Source organism: Engraulis encrasicolus, chromosome 9 (genome assembly GCF_034702125.1).
Source record: "Engraulis encrasicolus isolate BLACKSEA-1 chromosome 9, IST_EnEncr_1.0, whole genome shotgun sequence".
NCBI classification, from domain to species: domain Eukaryota; kingdom Metazoa; phylum Chordata; class Actinopteri; order Clupeiformes; family Engraulidae; genus Engraulis; species Engraulis encrasicolus.
In genome coordinates, this window is record NC_085865.1 from 20,053,281 (window position 1) to 20,070,780 (window position 17,500).

The 17,500-nt window shown below is 45.1% G+C and overlaps 1 protein-coding gene across 1 annotated transcript in view; it reads right to left on the minus strand.

Annotated features, from left to right (window-relative positions):
- ctnnd2a (catenin (cadherin-associated protein), delta 2a) overlaps positions 1–17,500 on the minus strand; it is a 458,968-nt gene that overhangs the window by 241,714 nt on the left and 199,754 nt on the right. The window contains exon 7 of the mRNA XM_063206720.1: positions 9,305–9,496. Within this exon, the coding sequence (XP_063062790.1) occupies positions 9,305–9,496 (192 nt within the window). The remainder of the gene's footprint in view (positions 1–9,304; positions 9,497–17,500) is intronic.

Sequence of the window (17,500 nt, forward strand, 5' to 3'; positions counted from 1 at the left end):
TAAGTGGGTCTGGCGTACCACGAAAGATGCGCATGCTGAAAAGCACCTCATACCCACTGTGAAGTATGGGGGTGGGTCAGTGATGCTGTGGGCCTGTTTCGCTTCCAAAGGCCCTGGAACCATGTTAGGGTGCATGGCATCATGAATGCTTTGAAATACCAGGACATTTTAAATCAAAATCTGTTGCCCTCTGCCCGAAAGCTGAAGCTAGGTCGTGACTGGGTCTTTCAGCAAGACAATGACCCTAAACATATGGCCAAATCTACACAGAAATGGTTCACCAGACACAAAATCAAGCTCCTCTCATGGCCATCTCAGTCCCCCTGACCTCAACCCCATTGAGAACCTGTGGGGTGAGCTGAAGAGGAGAGTACAGAGCGAGAGGACCCAGTCTCTGGATGATGATTTAGAGAGATTCTTCTGCAAAGAGGAATGGCTGAAGATCCCTCTTTCTGTCTTTTCCCATCTTGTGAAACATTATAGGAGAAGATTAGGTGCTGTTTTGTTGGCAAAAGGGGGTTGTACAAAATATTAACACCAGGGGTGCTAATAATTGTGACACACATTATTTGATGTCAAATAATTATTTCTTTATGTGGGATTTTTTCCCCACTGAATAAATGCACTTGTATTGAAGGTTGGATTTTTCTCTTTTTTGCATTAAGGTCCCATATTATTTAGAAAAAAAACTAAATAATTGGAAGCTAAAAAACACATATCAACCAGGGGTGCCAATAATTATGGAGGGCACTGTAAGCTAGATAAAAGCATTCAGCTTAATGTGTGATCTTTACGTCATGGCTGGATTCATGAAGAACGACTTTATTTTATTTACATACGGTATGTCGTGTGTTTGTAGCTTATATGTACCTGTATGGACACCTATACCTCTCTCGTGAGCCGCTAAACCAGTTAACGCACGGGTACTAATAAAGTAACTTGAACTTAAACTTGAACTTTACCAAAAGACATGTATAAATATTAATCTTTTGACATGACTGTCTGAATTTCAGGTCTTACTGTATCCTACACGTCACTGGTTGCTAAGCTGTTATATCTTCCCTATTCAATCGCTGCGTCAGATGTTGCATTAGAGATAAGATTTTAGCCTCCACTTTTAATGGAGCTTATATGATTTTTTAAAAATAAACATTTTCAAAAAAGCGAGTGTGAAGTACATACCAAAGACTCTGACTCGGATGCATTTGGTGAGATGTCGCTGCAGACTAAGAGATTTCCAACCCATTATTCTTGCATAAAGTGGGCTGAAAAAGTCTTATAGCAGCACAGCACTCTGGCTTGTGCCTCAGGTACTTTTGAATAATCAAAAGATTCCTTTTGAAATTTAAATCCGTCGCAATAATGTATGCCAAACAAACCTGCTCACGACTCAGAGTGACACCGTCAGTTCATCTTTCAATTAATTCAAGGCAAGGCTCTGTGGTTTTTTTTTGCCATTTCTGCAGTTCGCATTGATAGAAATGTCAAATGCCTCTTTCGCCTGGGCAGTGAATTACATAAAATGGCCTTCAGCTAATGGTAATGATGAGGTGTATTATTCATGATAACAAACACCCAAGAATCCTGTCTCGCCTTCAACTCCATCGCTTTCGCTTTCACGGTGTGTCATGAGGATGGGCGGTATATGAAATGTACCAGCATATGTGGGGAGGGAGCGAGAGTTAAAGGGTGTGTGTGTGTGTGTGTGTGTGTGTGTGTGTGTGTGTGTGTGTGTGTGTGTGTGTGTGTGTGTGTGTGTGTGTGTGTGTGTGTGTGTGTGTGTGTGTGTGTGTGTGTGTCTATCTGTGTGTCTAGGTGAGAGAGAGAGAGAGAGAGAGAGAGAGAGAGAGAGAGAGAGAGAGAGAGAGAGAGAGAGAGAGAGAGAGAGAGAGAGAGAGAGAGAGAGAGAGAGAGACTGCCAGACAGACAGACGGCAAGGGTGTTCACCTGTGTTATCATGTAAGCCCACACAGCATTACCTACCACACGTAACATATGAAGAGTAGGCCGGCTGTCTCAGAAATGCTGAAGCGCCTCTATGTCCCTCTGTGGATATTCACATGCACCCCCTCATCTCCACAGCTGTTCCATTCAACGCATTTTCAACACCACAACAATATTTGTAAGGCTGTGTATCATGTCTGTAGCATGATGAGTCACTCAACAGCGAACATGCATTTACAGCTTTGCGGATGTACTAAAAGCTTATGTGCCTAAGCTTCAGTTACATTCATAGTTTCGCTCACAGCGAAAGTATGGTCAAAAGAACCCAATATGAAAACATCTTTTATGATGCTGAAAACATGTTTTTCTCTCGCACAGATGTACATAGTGGGCAGAATTGTTATGCCTGAACCGTAGATGACGCCGGCTCTAAAGTTGGATATGAAGTATTGAAGTAATATTGTAAGCACTGAGGTAAACTTCAGTTCTTGTCTTGTTTTTTTCTTGCTCTGGAGAGGGAGGCATTTAACAAAGTGTCAGAGCCTATTTATTAAGCGCACAAAACAGATTTTATTGGGGAAGAGGGAAATAAAGCTGAATTGGTTTAATGGATTTATGCTAAACGGGCTGTCCTTGAATGTGCCTCGTGTCATATTAGCCCGCTTTGATGAAACCGAGCCGGAAAACAGCCAAGACTGAGAAAGAGAGAGAGAGAGAGAGAGAGAGAGAGAGAGAGAGAGAGAGAGAGAGAGAGAGAGAGAGAGAGAGAGAGAGACACCATGCTTTGGCAATACAAAGTTTCTTTGTCATGCCAATAAAGCACTTTTGAATTTGAATTTGAATTTGAATTTGAATTTGAATTTGAGAGAGAGAGAGAGAGAGAGAGAGAGAGAGAGAGAGAGAGAGAGAGAGAGAGAGAGAGAGAGAGGGAGAGAGAGAGAGGTAACAACACAGAGCCTCATTGACACTCTTTCGTCCAAGAGGGGACAGTGTTTTGAAAAAGGGCGGATGGAAGACACCCAGTGCTCTGTGCTTCCTCTAAGACCGTTCCCTTCTCCAGGCCTCAAGGCTGGGATAATCCCCTACACTTTTTTCCCCTTTCTTTCCTCTTCTTTTCTTTTCTCTTCCTCTCTTCTCAGATGGCTTCCAGCTAAAATTCCCCAGTGCACGCTGCAGTGTATGCACCCATGTCCTTGTCCTCCTCCATGCACAGACAAAGACTAATTGACTTGATTGGCTTGCAATTTCTCATGCCGCAAAGTCATGCTCCATGCAGACAATAACGAGCACACGCATGAGATTCGCGGGGGATTTACATGCTCCCGGAGACAAAGAGAGAGGCACACATGAGAGTCCATGATATTCACCACCAGAAAGTCACGAGCAGACACACTGTTATTCACAGTAAAGAAAGTTCTTCTGCTCGCAACATTACATAACATTACATTGCACTTAGCTGACTCTCTAAGCCAGGGGTGTCAAACTCAGATTGACTGATAGTCAGGCAGATTAGTGAGAGAATATTTCAGTTGGTCATACAAGCACATATGAGGGCCAAAATCAAAATCTGCGATGAGCAGTCTGAGGCAATGGTTTACAGTGCCTCAGGCAATATGAGGCTAGGTGCCTCGCTAAAGGCCACTTCAGCTATTGATGATACTGATTTGAAATCTGCATCCTTCCGATTGCAAGACCAACTCCCTAACCATTGTTACGTTTACATGAGACATGTCATTCAGACTTTAATTCTGAATAAAGCTTAATTGAAAACCTCATGGAAACACCTCTTAATTTGGAAAGATCAAAGTACACAGAACTATTTAATTCTGAGTTATTCATTTGGAATTAAAAACATCATGTAAACGTAGTGCAATGGTTCCCCCACATCATGCATCATATTCACTAACTCAGAATAATATGCACACATTACCAAATGGAGGATCATATAGACTGACGGCGACAGTGATTTTCCACCTGGCGTGCGGGCCATGATGGTCTATAAAGCAAAGCCCTCGTGTCCAATCTGTCAATCAGTCTTACGTACAGCGTGTGTGACATCCGAGCCTGCGGGTGGTGCTGCTCTCGGTGTGAGCCTCTGGCCCGCCCTTTTCACTTCCCTCTCCAGTGACTGATGTCAACAGTCTAGCCCTGCTGTCTAATGCTTCCCCTGCAGAGTGAGATCAAGAGCGCCATCAATAGCATTCAGACACGTGCCTGCTTCTCCCAACGTCTGCATTTTCTGCCTTACGGTTGGATTTTGTGTCTTGCACGAGAACAGTGTTGATGGCTTGTTAAAAGGGAGGTCTTGTGAAAGCGAAGGTGGTCTGGCTGAGATGAAGATGACACACTGTGACACTTGACAAGAGCATGACATTGACACTTTGCAACCGAGCGGACAGATAGATGGATAGACTATGTGACAGAATGTAGGGAATGGGGTTAAAGAAAGATAAATCCGTAAAAGGACAGAAAAATACATTTTGGGGGAAAACAGCAATACAACAACAGACCCAACATCGCATATCTGGGTTGTTTCCACTCCATCACCTTATCCTCATAAAACATGGAGACGGGGAGAGCAGGGAGGACAAAAAGGCTCCTACACTCTACCTTGCCTTGCCCTGGTTAAGTCCTGCTATCAGCTAAACAGAAAGCCAGGGTACACTCTTTGACCTGAGCTGTTACCTAGCTTGCCCAGTGTACCAGCACAGCCTCTTAAGCTCTCCGTCTCTGTCTCTGTCTCTGCCTAGCAGCACAGAGGAAGAGAATAACCAGATTAGTACATTGTAGACAATACAGTGGTATGCCCAGGGCCAGATTAACACACAGGCTAGATATGGCTGAAGCCTAGGGGCCCCCACCTGCAAGTCAAAGTCAAAAATTGCAGACTTGTGACAAGATGTGATGTTGAAAAAAATTATTTGTTGTGTCAAGTATTGTTTTAAATCGTATTAATACTCCTGTCCATAGTTGGCAGACAAGTCCTTAACTCCAGCTCGTAATCATGACACTGCCTATGTAATGTTGTTGCAAAATTTGCCCTCCCGGGGGGTCCACAGCAACCTGTTGCCTGGGGGCCCCGGGCCATGTTAATCCGGCCCTGGGTATGCCTCTCTGAAGGAGACAGGGACGAGTCATATCTGAATGAATCTTGTGTCTACAGTATAATCAACGTCATGCCATAATCACACATGTCTATAATTATTCTGTATGCAGCTCTCCAATCAAACACGCGTGTTGAATAACGCACGTCTCTAAAACCCTACCATCGCATGCCTTTCTGGTACCATTCATATACTATAGTCATATGTGCCTGAATCATTATACATATCAGTGCAATCATAAAGTCTTCAATCAAATATGTATTCACTAAATAGGTGTCCTCTAACCTCTACTCCCATGTTACGAATGAGGAATTAACCTATTCTTGATTTCCTTATCCAGGCCAGGCATTTTTGCTTTGCTTGAAATACAACATGAATCCGTTTTAACCCACTCTCTCATAAATGATGCTCAGTGATAGTTTATCTAAAATATGCTTCAGAGCCTCGTGCAGTCCTTTGGCATCTGGTAAAGAGATCTGATTGCTGATTTGCCTCTTTGTCATTGTGAATGAGGACTGACTAGCCATTCATGGAAGCTACTCTCATGCTGTTCAGGTGTGTCATAGTGGCGAGTGGCCTGTTAACAGCGATAGATTAATTAGATTAGGCCGGCCCATTGAGAGTAAATAGAATGGAGGCCAAAATTCTATTTCATTGTTGAAGCCAAGTTGGAGCCAAGGTTGGACCCAAAAAGACCAAAAAATGGCCAAATCCCATTCATTCCTATGAGAGACATAAAACCCTGTATCTCCCTTAAATGCCACTTCAGGGGGATAATTTTTCGCTCAACTAGTAGGTCCCCTTGCTCTCCAACTTACCAGGGTGGTGATTTTTTTGTGGTGATGTTTTGTTTTAGAGAGATATTAAAAGTTAAATTGACCAATGAGCATCAGAACATGGTTTGATTGACCGTTAGAAGTCTTGTTGTTGTCCAATCAGCACCTGCGTTTGGCGTCGCTAAGGTGGAATGTAAGTTGGAATGTTCCCAAATCTGGCTTCAAAGCGTTGAATGGCAAATAGCGTTGATTTGGCGTCCATTCTATTTACTGTCAATGGGTCAGCCAGACCGTCTCTGGGCAACAGGGTCACCTGAGTTTAGCGGAATAGCCATGAAGACTCCTTGAGGTTGGCACACCACACACAGCCTTCTAATCCTCACTCACACAATGGGCTTGGATGTGGCCAAGGCTGGGTCACAAGGTTAAGGTCAGAGATCACAGAGGTTTACCGGGTCAGACCAACACAAAGCAAAGGGCATGAGAACATGCTCATGTACACACAATGTGTCTATGGCTAAAAAGACAGTGTTTGTGTGTGTGTGTGTGTGTGTGTGTGTGTGTGTGCGTGTGTGCGTGTGTGTGTGTGTGTGTGTGTGTGTGTGTGTGTGTGTGTGTGTGTGTGTGTGTGTGTGTGTGTGTGTGTGTGTGTGTGTGTGTGTGTGTGTGTGTGTGTGTACGTGTGCACATACAGTAGGAGTGTGCTTGGAAAATGGATAGTTCCAAAGTGCATGCGATGGCTTTGGTTTCAGACGGCGCTCTTTCCATCCACATTGTCATGTCAGCAAGCATGCCGGGGCTCATTAATACAAAGTGAACTCTCATGTCCTCGATTTTAGTGGTGCACTATAGGGGGTCCTGGGTTTTCGAGGAGCGATTTGTTCACAGGATTGAATTTGCCCACGCTGATTTTCTTGGCCCACGCTAAGCTCATGTTTCAGTGCAAATCTAATGGGAAGTACTCTAAGAGAGCATGGGATGGGGGCTGTGTGGGGGGTTGGGGGAGGAGAACACAAAAAAAGAGCTATAGCTTTAATCACCTCGACACGTACCGCTGTAATGAGAAGTATGGGATTGTAATAAGAGAAGGCGCGTCAGACGTGAAATTTAGTACAATTAATGGCACACCACCTCCACACGTACAACGAAAAAAAAAAAGAACCTCAGAGGACTTGAGCAGCCGGGCGAATCTGACGGAGTGCGTAGCCAAAGAGTAGCATGCTTTCATTAAAACGAAACGGCTTCAATTTGAAAAATGAGCTAATAGAGAGAAAATCAAGATGGCAAATTATGCAGATTGGTGGCAGGCCTCGCTATGAGGAATAGGACCCTAATAGGAGTCACTTGACCGCACTTGCCGACGCAGAAAAGAAATGAATTCATGACAGTGGCATAAATAAAAGTAGCAGAGAGAGAGAGAGAGAGAGAGAGAAAAAAAACACAATAAGCAAGAGAAGGGAATAAATAAATAATTTCTGTTCAATCACATCATGCACATCATGCCTCTTGGTGTCTGTAACTGCTACTTGAGGGGGTAAGAAAGGATGAGAGAGAGAGAGAGAGAGAGAGAGAGAGAGAGAGAGAGAGAGGGAGAGAGAGAGAGAGAGAGAGAGAGAGAGAGAGAGAGAGAGAGAGATAGTCCTGGCGGGCTCCTTATGTTACCAAGCCATTAGGTAAACGCTACAGTTTTGAAGAGGAATGGAATGTCAGAAGCATATTATGAGCTTCACTTCACAAAGGTCATGGAGACACAGACATGGAGAGAGAGAGAGAGAGAGAGAGAGAGAGAGAGAGAGAGAGAGAGAGAGAGAGAGAGAGAGAGAGAGAGAGAGGGAGAGAGAGAGATGGATAATAGGAGAGAGAAAGAGAGACGATGAGAGGGAGAATGATGAAGAAAATTACCCCTCCAAGACCCCTATTAAAGACGACTATATAGATTTGATCTGGCCTGCTGAGGCAGGTAAGAGAGGTTGACATTTCGGCTGGAGGAGTGCAGGCTACAGGGCGAGCAGCTACGACTCAGTTATCTCCTCCTGTCTCCTTCACTAGCGGCTACGTCTGTCAACATGTCAGAGAAAGGCATTTACTTGTGACTGACGTGGAAATGGATTTGATTTTGAAAGCTTCGCTATCATAACATTTCGTATTTTCATATGTATACAGTGCATACTGTGAAAAAACACATTTGACATAAATTCGATGTCATACAGGAGTAGCATTTGAGCTAGAAAATGACTTGAATTGTTTATTTACAATTTTAATTCATTTTTGCAGACCTTAAAGCTTCACCTCTGATAAGCCACGAGAACAGCAAATTAAGAAAAACGGAATAAAACGGAACGGTTTATCTGAGGTGCCACTCTAGCCTGCCAAACGGTTATTGCTGGGGAAGGATGATTTGCAGAGATAAACCGCCGTTTTCAATTACCTATTTATATGCGAAGGGAACTTGGCCACCTTCTCATTGTTGCCAATGAATGACTTGAGCTTTCTCAGTTTCTCACAGGCAGGCGGTGTCATCAACTTTCGACTTCAGGAACACAAAAAGATAATCTCCCGGCACATTCAAGCTTAGCTGCTGGGGCTAGGTGCTAATCAGAAGATTTTTCCCGCCTTTTGGCCATTAATATCTCAGAAGACACAACAAAATGAGCCGTGGAAAAGGATTTCATCTCGCTGCCTGTTTCACAAATAATTGGGCCCGCTAATAGGCTTTTGTGTGTGGCAAGCCTTATGCGAAATCAAGATAAGCAAAAAGAAAAGTCTCCGCTCTCGCAATGTAAAGAGAGCCAAGTCTCTTTCATTATGACTGATTAGGGTGGCAACGTCTCGAGGAATGGCGGTGCGCCGAAAGAAGCCTTAGCTTGGCTGCTAATCCTCTCTCGTCAGTAATGAGGTCGCAACCATGCGGAACCTCCGTCAGCACACCAAGAAGAGAGAGAGAGAGGGAGAGAGAGAGAGAGCGAGAGAGAGAGAGAGAGAGAGAGAGAGAGAGAGAGAGAGATGGGTAAACACATATCCTTATGCGTCCAGATTTAAGATTCTCTTTTCTGGGATGGTGTGCTTAGAAGGTGTGTGGATGTGTGCCGTGACTGTGTGTCTGTCTCTCAGTTGTACTTCAAAAGGCATACAGTATAGCACACCCACCTGCATGCGCGCACGCACACACGAACGAACGCACGCATGCAGGCACGCACGCACACACATATACACACACACACACAGTCTTACTGCATCACACATCAAAGACTCTTGTCTTTTTCTTTACCTCTGCACTCTGACTGTACACCACTATACTGTACATCAGATTCAGAGATTTGCCTGAACAGCGTAGGTAGGTCCCACACACACACACACACACACACACACACACACACACACACACACACACACACACACACACACACACACACACACACACACACACACACACACACACACACACACACACACACACACACACAGGATGCCCTGTCTTACCGGTGTTGGTGCGGTAGGTGCCGGTGTGCCCCGGGGGGAGGGCCTCCCCCTGGCTCTGGCTGAGGCTCCTCATGGGGCCCTTCTGGTAGACGCGGTCCTCGTAGATTGGCTCGATGTGGTGCTCTGGGGACTGCAAGGGTCGGAGGTCACGGTCCAGGTGGCTGTGCTGGCTGGCGTAGGAGCCCCTAGAACCTGGGAGGAGGGGACACAAGACAGGGGGCAAGTCCAGGTCAGTGTCATTCTGATAATCTTAAGGTGGCTATGGCCTAATGGTTAGGGAGGTGGTCTTAAGTTCAGAGGGTTGCAGGTTTGAATTCCACCCTCACCTTTCCCTACACATCCATCCATGGCTGAAGTGCCCTTGAGCAAGACACCTAACCCCACATTGCTCTAAGGACTGTAACCAATACCCTGTAAACTAGGGTGCATCAAAAAAACGCTTTTTCAGCCTATTGATCTGTCTGGGTGATAAAAGTGTTCCACTGCATGTACAAATAACACATGCAAAATATTTTTGCAATCCATGGTGGTTTACAGGTCCAACGGAATATGAGCTGATATGAAGGAATTGTGGATTAACTGCGTCAGTCTTTGCCAATTCAACGAAACCCTCCCACCTAATAACTTGGACTGTTTTTGTGATTTTGTTGAAATATTTTAACCTAAATATTTAAATGAAATAAAACCACTTTGACATATGTAAAATAACAGATTCCTAATTTACTATAATCATCAGTACCCCCCAAAATAATAGATATAGGTATTTCCGAGAAACTGGGAAATTCACACACTGACACACAGGCTAAGCAAAAGGAAACAAGTCCGACAGGCGGACAACAGATGCGTCCGTCTATGCCCGTTCTGAACCTTTTTTGCCCAAACGCCCCCTTGGCCTCCTCATAACCTGTCAAGGCAATTTATCAATAAGCCTACCATGTACTGTATAAGCCTGGATTTGAAAAAGTACCATAGGATTTCAACAGTGTTGGGCAATTTACTGAAAAACTGTAATGCATTGCTGATTACATGTTACTGTCTTTTCAAAATAATCCCTTACACTACATTTAGCAATGTGGGGACCTAAGGCGAATTTATCTTAGGGGGCCATCGGTCCATCCCATATCACATTTTTTTTAACATAAAATCTCTATTTTTGTTAGGCTATTTTTTTTTTTTTTTAAATCACTTTTTTTTTTTTTTTTTTTTTTTTTAATTACAAACATAAAAACAGGCAAACATTACAACCCTTTCTGCATAGGCCTACATTAAATAAACTAAAATGTGAAATTCTCTTTTCACTTTAATATGAGAGCAGTGATGTCCCCCCCTCACTGAAGTGTTATTTCATGTGTGAGCATGATGCTGTCACCTATTTGAAGTGACGTTGATGTTGGATTTCATGGAATACTTTTAAATGCCGCTTTGGGAAGAAAACAGAGTAGGCGACAGGTGAACTGTATTTCTGTCAAAACAGTGGTTTGCAGGCGTTTGCGTTTTCACGTGGATATTGTCTTCGTGGACCGTAACAGACAAACCGTAAGTTCCATAAACTAATCAATGAGACATTGGCTACGTGTACATGATGTTTTTTAAGTCCGATTTAATAAATGCGATTTAAATAGATCGGATTAAGAGTTATTTTGCGATGTGTATACATGGCACTTTCACTTAAATGCGATTAAACATCTGGGGAAAATAAAGCATTGCGATTGGACTGAGGACGCACATGCTGAGCGCGAGCCAAATAAGGCACGGGGGCGTGGTTCAATGCCACCGAGATGCAGGTCATCTTCCCCACTAAAATCGTTTGCCTCAGGCGGACTGAAATCACAAACATTTCCCCCTTTCTCCCTGGATCATTTACAATGCTACATTAGCTACCCTGTTAGCATAGAAAAACGAGTGGACAAATGTTAATGTGGAGTAACTTGTGTGCTTCATTACTTCGTGGGGCACTTTTACATCAATATATGGAAGCCACAACATTTATAGTCGCTTAGGGACTTTAAATTAAGCAAAACTTTCATGTGAAAATCAACAGGAAGTGCCGCCATGTTTTTCTCACTGGCAAAGAGCACGGTTGGTTTGCCACGCATGAGCTCCAGGCCAAAACTGAGCGACTGCCACCTTGTGGACACAAGAGGGAATCACAGGAGGGAATCACAATTCAGAAACGCATCACGGGAGGGAAACACATCACGGGAGGGCGGACGGACGGACGGACGGAGGGACGGACGGACGGACGGACGGACGGACGGACACCAAAGCCTCTTATAGAGATGCGTGGGACGCATCTAAAAAATCATGCAAATTGCTCCAAGAATGGCAATGCACCAATCAAGTAGTCAATATGGCATTTGATACCACGGCTTCAAATACTGGCCATCTGAGCGCAGCCTGCATAGCCATACAGCTTTCACTGGGACGACCACTGCTGTGGTCTGGGTGCCGCCATCACATTGGCGAGGTGCTACTCAGTCAAATATTTAATGACCTCAGACTGGAGGTGTCACGCTCACCAGAGGTTGCACTGTTCTCTCGTCTGAGGGATAATTGGCACCTATTGCCACATGATGACAGTGCAATTTGGAGCAATTTGCATGTTAGGTTGCCAATGATAGTTCCACAAGCTTCATCAGCCCCCTTTGTATATGCAGGCACACCAAGCAACTTCAGCTGTGTATTATCTCCAACAACAACTGTCAGGCACTCTTCCTTCTGGCGCACATTGTCAAGTGTCTGCGTCAACTTGCTGTCCCAGTGCAGGGTGCACAAGGCAGGTGGTATCCACTGCTCATGGCATTCCTCACTGTGGTCTTCAGCACTTTACGGCGTGATCGATCTGCTGTGGCATAGGATGTGGAAACTTTTGACAAATCACCACCTGACTCTGAGATCAGGCCACGTGTGAAAGCAGCTTGCTGCATAGGAGTCATCTTCAACCTTGTAGCCAGTGACACAAAATTTTGGGCCGGCTGAGGGATGTCTGGTGGAATCAAGACTGTGGTGCCAGACCTGCTTTGTGTCCTGTAGACACCAGAGTAAAGTCCTTTCAGAAATTACTTGTGAGAGTTGCAAGTAAGAATTCAAAGTCCCTCCATGGCTGAAGATCAGCTCAACCGTTATTCACCATGCCTAACAAACTCAGAGTCAAACACTCTGATTTTCATGAGGCCTTTATTTATTACAACATCATTCTATCCAAAACTGAAGATTTTTTTTCCTTTTGCTTAGCCTGTGTGTCAGTGTGTGAATTTCCCAGTTTCTCGGAAGTACTTATATCTATTATTTTGGGGGGTACTGATGATTATAGTTAATTAGGAATCTGTTATTTTACATATGTCAAAGTGGTTTTATTTCATTTAAATATTTAGGTTAAAATATTTCAACAAAATCACAAAAACAGTCCAAGTTATTAGGTGGGAGGGTTTCGTTGAATTGGCAAAGACTGACGCAGTTAATCCACAGTTCCTTCATATCAGCTCATATTCCGTTGGACCTGTAAACCACCATGGATTGCAAAAATATTTTGCATGTGTTATTTGTACATGCAGTGGAACACTTTTATCTCCCAGACAGATCAATAGGCTGAAAAAAGCGTTTTTTGATGCACCCTAATGTAAACCCAGACAACTTTGCCACCTTTTTCACGGAAAAGACGGCAAATATTAGCACGCAATTGTGTAAACCGCCCTCCCCCCCAGAAGACACCCCCCTGGCAAACATGCCGACTCCATGAATTTACTCTACTCTCTGAAGAAGACGTTTCCAAACTCATCACAAGAAGTCGTCCCACTACCTGCCTACTAGACCCAGTGCCCACGAACCTTCTTCAAGACATTGCCCAAACAGTGGTCCCAGCGATCACATCCATCATGAACTCCTCACTCTCCTCCGGCACTGTCCCCTCCGCCTTCAAACAAGCAAGGGTGACACCACTACTGAAGAAGCCTACACTGAATCCTGCTCATGTAGAAAACTACAGAACGGTCTCACTGCTTCCCTTCCTATCCAAGATATTAGAAAGGGCAGTTGCAAAGCAGGTCACCAACTTCCTAAACCAGAACGGATTACTGGACCCAAAACAATCTGGTTTCAGAAGTGGACACTCAACTGAAACTGCGTTACTCTCAGTGACTGAAGCTCTAAGGACTGCAAGAACGGAAGGACTATCCTCGGTCCTCATCCTACTAGACCTGTCTGCAGCCTTTGACACAGTCAACCACAAGATCCTCCTGAGGATACTCACGGCCATGGGAATCACTGGCGTTGTCCACTCATGGTTCAACTCCTACCTATCTGGACGCACCTTCAGTGTGTCATGGCAAGGGAAACTGTCTACGACTCACACCCTCTCCACAGGCGTACCCCAAGGATCAGTGCTGGGACCCCTTCTGTTTGCAATATACACCTCCTCCCTGGGACGTGTCATTCAAACACATGGGTTCTCCTACCACTGCTATGCTGATGACACCCAGATGTACCTGTCGTTCCATCCAGAGGACACCACGGTTTCGGCACGCATCTCTGCCTGCCTCACCGACTTGTCAACATGGATGAAGGACCACCACCTACAGCTGAACCTGGCCAAGACAGAGCTCCTGGTGATCCCAGCTAAAGAGTCGCTCAGTCACAACATCAACCTCAAGATAGGCTCCACCATCGTGACCCCAAACAAAGTCGCCAAAAACCTTGGCATCATGATTGATGATGAGATGTCATGCTCCAACTACATCAACTCAGTCACCCGGATCTGTCAATTCCAGATGTCCAACGTACGGAATATCAGACCTGTGCTGACACAATATTCTACACAACGACTGGTCCAGGCCACGGTCCTGTCCCACGTTGACTACTGCAACTCACTCATGACAGGTCTACCTGTTTGTGCGCTAAAACCTCTGCAGATGATCCAGAATACGGCGGCACAGTTGATATTTAATCAACCCAAAAGGACCCATGTAACTCCTCTATTGAATGAGTTGCACTGGCTACCGATCACCGCCCGGATCAAACACAAGGCATTGACCCTTGTTTACAAAACCATCACAGGAACGGAGTGCAGCTCCAACAACTAGATAATGTTATACACTTCGCAGCAGCCATATGAGAACATGTCCATTTACGAGTTCTTCAAATGTATTTACTGTAGCAAGCAACGCTAGCATGAACACACTAGTTGTCCATGATCTACTCAGAATTTTAGAGCACCTGAACCCTAGTCCCCCATTTTATTATTCATAGAAATCACTTAACGAATAATCTTAGCTGTGTTGTTGGCAGATGGAAACAATGAAAATGATGGCACAAACACCCAAGCTCCCTCAGAAATCTCATTCATCGGTATGTGTGTTCGTGCGTGTTCAGATGCTTAACCTAAGTCTAAAACTGGTGCTAAAGTTGTAAATCCACGGCAAATAAACAATCCTCTTCAACGCCGTTGCACTTAAGCACTCCACAGCACAGGATGTTGACTGGTAAACAGCTGACTGTGTTTACGGAGGATGAGTGAGTCATCTTAGGAAATGGTCCTCCAGACAGACAGAACAACGCAGAGCTGACAGCTGTAAGTGGGCAAAGTAAGTCTAGTCAGTGACTAAGACCCCACAGACCTCAAATTGTTGAGGGAACTTATTTTGGTGATGACAAGCATCCTCCCACATCAGTGGAAAGACACAAGGCAATGCTTTTCAATTGGTTATAGCATTCAGCTCCCCTTCAAGAAACAACGCTTGATTAATGCGCACATGGAGGAGAATGTACAGAGAATTATGAACAGGAACGCTGTGAGGTTATAAAATCTAGCCCTTGTGTATATGAGGCATGGACAAAAGTAAAAGGAAGGCACTACAGAAAAGGACAAGACATGCACTACGCCAGTTCACACTTTTCTTACTGGTACTGGAATCGAACATGTAACCTCGTAAATTCAAAACTAGCAACATCAAAGCATGAGGCCAGTGCTGCCCTGCAAAGCAGTGCTGAAACAGAATCTTTTAACAGCAAGACAGGCTGACAGGCCAGCTCATAAAAGAGTGAAAATGCCTGCCCGTGACTCATTACCCACATTTGGCAGTTATAAAAAGTCTCATTTGGAAAAGTTTGAAAATTAGAACCAACAAATGTCAATCTATGCAGCTTCTTCTCCCCGAGACCAGATAGGTGATATGCGAAGAGACTCGAAAAGGTAGTGAGCGTGTGACGTGGTTTTAAACTTCCCGTCTGCTTTGTGCAGACCCTTTACGTTCCGCGGGCTGAACGTGATAGGCATGTGACAGGCAGTAACCCAGAGACCCGCGACGAGCCCCAGCTGTCAATCACAGGGTGTGTGCATTGGTAGAAAATCTGGATGCCAGTCAATAATGTCCTTTTCCCTCCTAAATAAGTGCCAACTGTGGGTGCGTGTGTGTGTGTGTGTGTGTGTGTGTGTGTGTGTGTGTGTGTGTGTGTGTGTGTGTGTGTGTGTGTGTGTGTGTGTGTGTGTGTGTGTGTGTGTGTGTGTGTGTGTGTGTGTGTGTGTGTGCGTGCGTGTGTGTGTGTGTGTGCGTGCGTGTGTGTGTACACTGCATATGCAAGGGTTCGCACGTGTGTGTGAAATGCATGTATTTGAATGTGATTATGCAAACACACTTGTATGTACATGTTTGTTTGTGCAAACGTATGTGTGGCTTCATGAATGTTATGAGTTGGGGGTAAAAATAAGTACAGAGTGTGCATGTGTGTGCGTGCGTGCGTGCGTGAGTGTGTGTGCACGTGCGTGTGCTTGTGCGTGTGTGCGTGTGTGCATGCATGCGTGTGTGTGTGTGTGTGTGTGTGTGTGTGTGCGTGTGTGTGTGTGTGTGTGCACACGTGTGCGTGTTCAATCCGTCCACACATACGTGTGTGTGTGGGGGGGTTGTCTGCTTGCACGCATGTGTGTGAGACTATGTGTGTATTCACACTCCCCTTTTCCCTCCTAAGAAAGTTCACACAGTCTGCCTCCTCCTGGGGCCAGTGGTAGATGGTAAGGCTGCAGGCATACTGGCCAGGGCAGTGGAGGGGTCTCCCTTTGAAGATCCCACGCAAAGGGAATAGCCACATCACACGGCCATATGATCTACACATCAGACGACTCTTTCGGATCGCCACAGCAGCACATGAGTGCATCATACACACCTTAAACATGCCACATACACTGTGCAGGCTGGTCCATCCCCCCAAACGTGAACACACACACTTGATTGCACAAAGAGAAATGTAATCCAATATAATATAATGGCAGCAGTTGACTAATTGGTTAAGGAGATGGGCTTCAGATCAGAGGGTTGCAGGTTCGAATCCCTCCCTTCCACTCCCTACCACATTCCATGGCTGAGGTACCCTTGAGCAACGCACCTAACATCACATTGCTCCAGGAGCTGTAATCCTGTAGTGTCTGTAAGTCGCTTTGGATAAAAAGTGTCACCTAAATGTAAATTTGGTTTGTATTCTATTTGTATTAACAACCCCATTTAATGCTAAACAGGAGAAAGAGGGCGTTAGAAGATGTGTGCTGGAATGATGGTAGTGTTGGAGAGTATGGACGTGATAACAAAGCCATATGATGGGAGCCTGCTGAAGCTGACATAGCATTACTCTACACGGGATCACGCTCCCTGTGTTCACTCTGTGTGCTTTTCTCTCTCCATCGCTCCCTCCATTGCTCTCTCTCATCGCTCTCTCTATTTTAGACCTCAAATCCTCAAATCTCTCTCTCATCTTCTCCCTTCTTATTTCTCACTCCCTCCCTCTCCCTCCATCCCTCCATTAAGGACAAGCCATGCCTCTATGCCCTCTCCTCTCTCTCTCTCTCTCTCTCTCTCTCTCTCTCTCTCTCTCTCTCTCTCTCTCTCTCTCTCTCTCTCTCTCTCTCTCTCTCTCTCTCTCTCTCTCTCTCTCCGACTAGCTCTCTTCCTTGTTGTGGTCATGCTCTTCCTGTGCCTTGATGCAATTCTGTCATGTTCACACACAATGAGAAGAAAGGCAGCAGCTTCTCACGATCGTCTCCGTACGTAATCACCTTATCGGAGCGAGGCAGACAGCCCTGCCCGCCCGTGGTCCCCTGCCCTCCATTCCCTTTGTTGTGGGGAGCAGATCTTGGGGGGATAAGCCTAAAAACAAGCAAAGCCAACAGGGATGTGTGTGTGCTTTGTGATTCCCACTGAGGTTAAACACCCC